General features: G+C 48.1%; 1 protein-coding gene across 1 annotated transcript in view; it reads right to left on the reverse strand.

Moving 5' to 3' along the window:
• LRSAM1 (leucine rich repeat and sterile alpha motif containing 1) overlaps positions 1 to 9,253 on the reverse strand; it is a gene marked incomplete at both ends in the record, with an annotated part of 20,892 nt that overhangs the window by 8,172 nt on the left and 3,467 nt on the right. The window contains 10 exon segments of the mRNA XM_010178375.1: positions 1,098 to 1,168; positions 2,062 to 2,106; positions 2,563 to 2,702; positions 2,792 to 2,914; positions 3,972 to 4,001; positions 4,661 to 4,791; positions 5,354 to 5,444; positions 7,044 to 7,165; positions 8,433 to 8,517; positions 9,221 to 9,253. Coding sequence (XP_010176677.1) covers positions 1,098 to 1,168; positions 2,062 to 2,106; positions 2,563 to 2,702; positions 2,792 to 2,914; positions 3,972 to 4,001; positions 4,661 to 4,791; positions 5,354 to 5,444; positions 7,044 to 7,165; positions 8,433 to 8,517; positions 9,221 to 9,253 — 871 coding nt within the window.

Genomic DNA, 9,253 nt, shown 5'->3' on the forward strand with positions numbered 1-9,253 from the left:
CTGCTGGCCAGAAACCTCTGCGGGGGAGGAGCAGCCACAACTTCCTTGGGCAACCTGGGACACTGTCTCACCACCCTCACAGTGAAGAACTTCTTCCTAATATCTCATCTAAACCTCCCCTCTTTCAGCTTAAACCCATTTCCCCTTGTTTTGTCATTAACTGCCCTTGGCCAAAGTCCCCCCCCAGCCTTCCTGGAGCCCCTTCAGGTACTGGGAGGCCACTAGAAGGTCTCCCTGGAGCCTTCTCTTCTCCAGGCTGAACAGCCCTAACTCTCTCAGCCTGTCCTCACAGCAGAGCTGCTCCTCACATCATCCTGGTGGCCTCCTCTGGACTTGTTCTAACTGCTCCAGGTCTCTCTTGTGTTGGGGGCTCCAGAACTGGACACAGAACTCCAGGTGGGACCTTATGAGAGCAGAGCAGAGGGGCAGAATCACCTTCCTCGACATGCTGGCCACGCTTCTCTTGATGCATTCATTTCACATAAGACTCATTCAGCCACAAGAATAACGGCTATTTATTGGGAAATTAGCTCAGCAAAGTCCACTCTGCCTGTGTTGGCATCTCCTCAGTACTCACAGAAGCCCGGTCACTGCCTACTGCCCCTCAGGTGGACTGCAGCTCTGTCCATCCCACTGCGAGTAACTCATCCTTGGGGTGATCACACACACCACTTCCCTTGCAACCCCAGCAGATCTGTTCATGGCCATCATGAGCACAAAAGGCTCCCTAGCACCTTTCTTTCTCATTTACCATATGCCTCCTGCCTCTTGAACCTGATCAGTTAACATCTGTTTGGTACCTCTGAAACACAAAGCACTTTGTGTGCTTATATCCATTCTCACCAACTCCTTGTGTGACACGCTGGAGCTGCACAGCTTGCACCTCAAGGAGAACCAGCAGTGAGCTGAAGGTGGAAGCAGTGGATCAGCTATGGCACACGTGCAAGGCCACCCCTCTGCCCCACTGCACCAAGAAACACAGCAAGAATGTGTGTGTGACACAGCACCTCCCGTGTGGCGGTCACCTATCCAGTGCATCTCCAGAGGAACCAGGTCTCTCTTGCACTGTACCACCCCAAAGAGTTGTCTGGACTTACAGGCGACTTCCCTTCTGCGTAGGTGCTCTGCCTCCTCCTGTGTTATTGCCATCAGTTGTTCCATCCTTATCCTGCCAAACAAACAAGAACAATTCAGCCACTCCTTCAAGCAACCACGATGTCATTTCTTCACCCACCCAGCTCAGAGCTTAAAGGTTGGGCAGAAGATTCACTCTGCCACCTGCTCAGGAAAGCCATGTGCTTATCAGACACAAGAGTCTCACTGATTTCTTGGTAAGAAACCTCTAAGTCTATGAGAGACAACATAAATTGTGCACAAAGCCATGGGGGTGATTGCTCCTTAGGTTGGAAAGGTGAACTTTCAAGGGAACAGAACATCCATGCAGCATGTGTGTACCCTCACCAAACACAGTCCCAGTCCTTTTTTGCTTTCCTTTCTCTAGAAGCTTGATGAGCACTTTAAAGCTGACCTAAGTGAGAAGCAGCCTGGCCTTCCATTCCCACCTCCCCTGTCCTTGTTCCAGGACAAACACACACAATGACACCAAACAGATCAGGAACTGCTGTGGCTGGAAAACTATCTGACATACAAAGGGAATTTTTTCAGCCAGGTCAGTGTCCCCATCCAGTTTACTGCACCCCAGCACAGCTGGCTGAAGGGAGGGGGCAGCATATGACTGAACCATCTTCATAAATGCCTTGCTGTTCATCAGATGTAGGATTTCTGTTGGTCCTTGATAGTGGAATACAAGGTTTTGTTCCCAGACTCCTTACCTAGGCCATTCAGAGATGAAAAAAAGAGGTAAAATCACCATCCCATCAGGTTCACCAGGAAGGGTAAGACCTGACACATCCAGTCTAGTGACCAGAACCAGCTGCAGGTATGAGATAAACCTCTCCTGACTTAAGGTGAATTCAGATTTCTGGCTGTGAAAGGAAGGTCCCAGCCCTCTTCTTGGCTTGTTGCCCCTTTTCTAGAAAAGTTTATTTCAAGGAGACTCACCTTTCATTCTCCAAGGATTTCAGAATGTCTGAACTTTGTTTTTGCCTAAAAAAAAAAAACAACAAAAAAACAGATAAAACAAGAGGTTTTCATCAAGCTGAGCAGGACATTCTGCTTCTCATGCACAGAAGAGCAGCTTTAAACAGGCTGGTAATCTTGTGTCAGCACCAGCCCAGCAGGAGATCCAGCAGATCTAGGTCAGTGGTACCTAAGAACCAAAGGTACCAAAGGTAGAAGGTTCAAATATGCACTTTCCATGAGGAATTCAATTTTTATTTTTTTTCACAGCACTGCAAAACTCCAATAGAATATGTAGGTGTGAAACAATTTTTTAAGGTGTTCAATTCCACTTCCTTGAAATGGGACTTTGGGAGTTCAACAACTAAGGCATCTCCTACAGGTATCGATCCTGACCAGTCCCACAACACTCAGAAAGGGCAAAATGAACAGCTCAGAATGGGACAGAGCCCCCAAGGGACAGAAGACCTGCTAGGACCCTACCTCTGATTGTCCTCTAGCAGCTTCTGGATACGGCTGGCAATGCCTTGCTCTGCTTGCTTCAACTGCTGCAGCAGCTTCAGGCGCTCCTCCTCCAAATAGCGCTGGTGCTTTGTCAGACCTTCCTCCAGCCTCATCTGGTCCTGGGCCAAAGCAAAAGAGAACCAAAGGAGAAAGTGGTCAGTTTAGGAAAGGAAATGTCTTGTCCAGGGTCTGCTCAGAGGAGACCTACCTCTCTCACTGTCTGCAGTATCTCATCCTTCTGACTGTTGATCTGCTGAACAAGCAGAGCGTGTTCTCTTTGCCCCATGTTCAGGCGTCGCTCAAATTCCAGCTTCTCCTGCATTTTTTTTTCCTGAGAGGAAATAAGAAGGAAGATGAATGCCAGAAATCAGTAGACTGCCGGCTCCACTCCTTCCCAAGCAAGAATAAAATCTGGTGAAAAGGTAAAACAAGGCACAGTAATCCCCTCAATGATAAGAAAGCAAGCCAAATGGCAAACAGGAAACTTGACTTGGAGATGGAAACGTTCTCTCCTTAGGAACCCAAAAATTGTGAAGCAGAAGCTGCTGCTCTCATTATGACAGTCTCCAAACTCCCCACAACTCATTTCATAATCATGAAGCTGAAGTCCCTGGGCAACAACCCACACCACTGAAACAGCCAATACAAACACCCAGAGGGAAGCCCAAAACTAAGGTTGTGCTCAGTTCCAGATGGCAAGGGGACTCCCTTCTCTGAAGAGAACAGAGTGAAGGAAGCAGCCAGCTAAGAGCAGCTCCAGCCAAAGGAAGAGGTGAAACTGCAAGACAGGAGCTCTGATTATTTCAAAGCGAGCCTTGCACAGGAGAAGAGACAGAGAACAGTGAAATAAAAAGATCAAAGTAAAAATGCAGTGAGGTAAGGGGAGTAGAGGACAGAAACAAGAGATGCTGGGAGAGAGCAGGAACAGTGGCATCATGAGCCAAAGGGCCAAGTAGGAGTCAGAGAGAGGCTGGAATTCAGGGCAGGGGCGTCCTGAGCTGTCTGTGCACCGACTGCTCACACTCATCTGCCCACCTCAAGTGACAAACAAACAGAGCTTTCAGCAAGGAGAGGCAAGAAAAAAGCCACCTGGTGCAAAAGCCCCCGGATCCATCTCTGTGAACACAGATGGATTTAAACTGGAACTGCTGGCTCAGCACAGAGGCTGCAGCTCATCAGGTGTGTGTGTGTCAGATGAGCCAGTCACAGATTCCCCCACGCTCCCACCGTCTCCTGCACTGAGGAGTGAGCAGCTTTGGGGGGTTTCTACAAGAATTCAGTTCTCAAAACACTCAGTTTTGACTGAGAAACCAGGTAAAGGGATGGAAAACAAGAAACAGAAGCAGACCTATGTTGCAGCCAAAGCATTTGCAAGCATTCATCCTTACCTTTCTCTTCTCATAATCCAAGAATTTGTTCTGAAAAATAAGCAACACCAGCAGATATTTACTCCCAGAAACAATTTGTTGTAGACACTATTAGCCCACGTTATATCTTTCCCTGCTTGAGTATCAACCAAAGGCACAAGAAGACTAACACAGGCACAAAGTCCAGTCGTTCATGTTTTTTCAGGGACAAAGAAATTTACTCTGTACTTGCCAAACAGCACAGCAATTAGCACGGCTTACAATAATTACACACCTATTACCTCACCTCTGCCAGGTACAGGTGAAAGTGTCTAGCACTCGGCTGGGAATCACAAGGTTCTTCTGCAGTTTGCTGTCCCCCCAAAAATACATGTGTTACCACTCTGCACACACCACACTGTGTCACACTGTCACCCCTGTCCCTTGACTGCATCGTTGCTTTCAAGGACGGAGATGGTTCTTTGCAATGTGTCTTCCAGGAGTCAGCAGTGGACACATCATCTCCAGCTCTCAGGAAGGAGATGAGCCACCCACGCTCACAGTGCTACGCCTGGTTCTCAGCACTAATGCTCTCTGGATCCCAAAAGACACATCTTATAGGGGGAAAGGTGATGAGGGATGATGTGTCAAGTGCTGTGAGATCCATTGATGGAGCAGACAGACAAATCCAAAAACCCTCTTGCATAATATCACATGCAGTGGATCCTCACCTGCCACTCGCTCTCCTCCTCCAAGTACTTATGCACTTCTCTGTCCACCCCATCCTCTGATGTTCCTCCTCCATCACTCTCCAGCGTGGGGAGCAGATACTGTGAGGGAGGGTAGTATGGAATTCCACATTCTGGAAGGTATCATCAGACACAAAACAAGAACATTTGGTGCTTAAAGACCTCCTTGGCAGCATAGCCAGGGCTGGCTGGTGTGTGAGACAGCTTCCAACTGCTCCCTCTCCCCACACACAGATGGGCACCCAAAAGAGCTCCTTCAGCTCAGTGACTACTGACTCTCTCTCACTGACCCAAGGCAGTGCTACCTGGACAACGCCTAATCCTCCAACTGGAGAAAATATAAATGAGAAAACAAAACCCCAGGGAGATGCAGCGACTTCTTACGGTCACTCAGACAGTCTCTGACTCAGCTGTTCTGATGTTTTAACAAAATAATTCTAAATTTCAGGGTGACTAAGAAGCAAGTCTCAAAGAAGGACTCCATGCTTTGCCAGCAAAGACACGTAACCCACTGACCAGCCTGCCACGTGTGCAGAGCATCAGGAACCACCCCAAGAAGACAAATTCGATGTTTGTCGTTTGCAAATGCAATCTTTGAACGTGCCACAGCACCCAGTCAGAGCACAGCACAGTCCCCCAAGTTCTCACCACCATCCACAGACTCTTCCTGCTTACCTTTGCAGAGGAACTGCTGAATGGACTCTGTACCTGCACTGCAAATATCAGGGGATGGGTAGGTCATGGAAGAGGCATCCAGGGTCAGCGTCTCCAAAAGAGAACACAGAGAGCTCCAGGTTACTCTGATGGCCCCAAAATTTCACTTATGGAGTGATAACTTCACATCACCCTAAATCCTGATGTAAATACAAGGTTGTATGGAATTTCTGCTGAGTTTTTGACACCTTTCAGACGTGACTCCACTGCCCCTTATTTGGGAGCTTCTGAGCTGGAACATCCCGCTTGTGTAGACGTGTCTACTTTCTGTTTAAGCACAAGAGGGCATGGCAGTTCTCAACTACAGAGATTTCCTACTACATCTCAGTGTGCTGGAGCTCTTACACCTGACACATGGAAGAGATGGTGATACAAAGGGCACAGAGAGGACTACCATAAAGAATGAGTGGAAGGAGCCACCTTTGTCCTACTGTGGCCACCAAAAGGACCTAATGTTGCTTCTTGTAGAGAAGAGCATAGCAAGAACACCTAGAAAGGAACCACTTTATCAAGCACAGGTGAGGAATCTGCACAGGTCCCTCACCTCAGAGACTGCCCACAAGAGAAGTGAAGCCTAATGTTGTGTGTTTGAGACAGAAGAGCATTTATTCACATCCTCCATGCTGCTGTCTGAGTCAGCCCTGTTGTCTGACATTTGCATCATTTAGTACTGACAAGTTTGGCAGCCAGAAGGTAACACATCCATCAAAATCTTGATGCTTGTCCCATTTTAAATGTGCACTCCAGGGAGCCAGAAACCCCCAGAGGCTGACAATGAGTCAGAGATCTGTCACAGCAACGGAGGCAAAAACCTCGCCGGAAATATCCCATCTGCTCATTTAGAATCAGCCTTGGTGGAAAGAGGTTGAGTCAACCTGAGCCCACAGACACAGTCTGTGCTGTCAGAAGAGACAGCCCTGGCAGATCATATCTAGAAGTTCACTCCTTGTGGATTGCTTTTGTCATAAAAGGGCAGGTTTAGATGAGATGTGAGGAAGAAATTCTTTGGTGTGAGGGTGGTCAGACAGTGTCCCAGGTTGGCCAGAGAAGCTGTGGCTGCTCCTCCCTGGAAGTGTTGAAGGCCAGGCTGGATGAGGCTTTGAGCAACCTGGTCTAGTGGAAGGTGTCCCTGCTGCTGGCAGGGGGGTTGGAACTGGATAAGCTTTAAGGTCCCTTCCAACCCAAACCAGTCTGGGATTCTATATTATTTGAATTAAATTTAATATTTAATTCTATAATTAAACCACGGCAAAAAGTGATCAGAAAAGATGAAAGCAGGAAGGGTAAGCAAAAGTTATTTTGGATACCACAGACTGCATAGAGCCTTATGACAATCTCCCACAGTGGGTCCTGTCCAAATCCTAAAAATTCACTTTCTGTGCTAAATTTATCATATTGAGCAAGGAAGGGAAGCAGCTTGCAGCAGAATCATAGAATCATAGAATCCCAGACTGGTTTGGGTTGGAAGGGACCTTATAGATCATCCAGTTCCAACCCCCCTGCCAGCAGCAGGGACACCTTCCACTAGACCAGGTTGCTCAAAGCCTCATCCAACCTGGCCTTCAACACTTCAAGGGAGGAGCAGCCACAGCTTCTCCAGAATAAAGAGCCTGTGAAGGGGAGAGACAGACACAGCTGGCTGGTTACTCACCTCCAGCGTGCGGATGTGAGCCAGCGCCCGCGGCAGCTCCTGAAGCAGGTTCTCACTGATATCCAGAGCGCGCAAACTCCGCAAGCCACTCACAGTAGCAGGCAGCTCCTTCAGCTTGTTACCTACAAAGAGAGAGAGAAAAGCCATTCAGTACCAAGTAACCTTTCCAAAGCAGGACCCAGCAAGTTCATCTGCTGGAACACCAAACCATAATCATATCTGTGACTCATTTCCCATACTCTGCTACAGGGACGGGGCTGTCACGGGTCACACAAGGACTCCAAAGGCTGCCATTGCCCACTGAGGCAAATGGGGATCAAGATCTACTTGCACACAGCCCCAGTGCACAGGTCCAGCAGTGGATCTTCATGCTGAAACGATCTTTTTCAGCTGAGGTCAGTGCTGCAGGCTGCATCTGTGCTCCTTATCAGGAGAGGAGTCACAATACAGAGTCTTTTTCCCTTTGGTGTAAGTACCAGAGGTGGGAGAAGGGGACTGAGCGTGGGACTGCACATCTAGGGGTCAGAGACCAGGTGCTGCAGAGAGATACAGCACTGAACTGAGCTGCATTTCCAAGTTTCTCGCCATCTGTTTCCCTCCCCCTTTCAGCAACAGCTCCCTGTAACAAAGGGGGTTTTAAATTCCTCCCAATTTATGGCACTGCACACCTGGAAAATGTCCAGGACTCTTACAAAGTGGGAGGGTTGTGACCTTTGCGTTAGGGCTGCACAAACCTGGCGAGGCTACACAGACCCATAGGACTGAGCTCTGGGTGTTGGTGAACTTAATTGCACTTCAGTTTATCTGGGCTGAGGGCTCTGCTTGCTTTACTGAACTGCTTCTGCCAAGACCTACTGGTTTTTCTTACACTTGAATCTGCATAAACAGATTTCTGAGGTTGGTCTAAATCATTATCCAGAGGGGAACAATCCCTGGCCTGGGACTCCTCTTGCAGGGCACAGGCAGTGCTCCCAGCTCAAGGGGAGTCTCGTGGTCCTGGAGGAAGACATGTGCCTCCAGCCCTCTCAGCACTGCTTGCCACAGGAATGAGGCAGCTGGGGCTCCAAAATGCTGTCCACGTGCAGGCACACAAGCTTTCAGCTGTTGAGATTGGGCACGATGAACCAACAACCTCTTCTCTGAGAAAAGGCAATGGGCTGAAAGAAATCACCATATGGACCAAGTCTGACCTATTTTCTGCTTAGATGATTTCTCCTGCCTTGCCAACTATTTGAATTCAAATCCTTCTTGTGTTCTTCCTTAGCATTCACAGTGTAAACCGTGTGGTACTTGCCTTGGTTGAAAGGAATAACTACTAATGCAACTCAACATGACCCAGATAATAAATGGTGCTTTGCCCAGAGCACCGACAAGAAACATGAGCCATACCTTTCACATTGAGCATCTGGAGTTGGGCAAGGTCTCCTATAGATTGTGGAAGACATTTTAAAAGATTCCTTTCAAGGTTTAGGACCTAAGGTATTAATAGAAAAGATATTCAAGATATTCTTTATACACGTCTCATGTCTTCTATACATCTGTGCTGTTGGGACTACTTTCAGGGCCTGAAGGACAACTTGAAATTGGTTTTAGACAATACTTTATCTGTTAAAAATAAAAAAAGTCCTGGATACAGGGTCCATCTAGCTATCACATGCAGTGAGAAACCCTGTTCACAACCAACAGCAGCACTAGGTGCTGAACCCAGATGCAGGAACTGGGAAGCAAAGTGTCCTCCCCTCCAGGGCAGTGCTCCCCAGCCCCAGCTCACACCGGGGAGCAGTGACTGAACCTAAAGCTGCAGCCCTAGCAGAGGGGACCCTCAGCATGCACTGTGACCCGCTGCACTGAGTTCTCAACATAACCACACCAGGAAGAATAGTAAAACCTGAATATTTTGAGAAATCAACGGGACTGGAAGCTCCGGCTCTGCTTGCTCACAGCACTTGTTTGGCAGTGTGAGCCCTTTGGACTCCAGCATGCCTGCTCATCTCCTGCTCTCCCTCTCCAACAAGCCATCTCAACAGTGACAGTCAAGACAGTGAGATAGATCTGACATTCTGAGGACCATCATTTAAGTTGTGATTACTTAAAACCAAATAGCAGTAACCCCATATTTGTGCTGTCCTGTCACATGCCCTTTACAGACACTTGGGATGCAGATGCAAATTTTTTACCTGGAGAGATGTTAGCTGACCAATATCAGCAGG

The sequence above is a fragment of the Antrostomus carolinensis genome, unplaced genomic scaffold (assembly GCF_000700745.2).
Source record: "Antrostomus carolinensis isolate BGI_N321 unplaced genomic scaffold, ASM70074v2 scaffold28521, whole genome shotgun sequence".
NCBI lineage: Eukaryota > Metazoa > Chordata > Aves > Caprimulgiformes > Caprimulgidae > Antrostomus > Antrostomus carolinensis.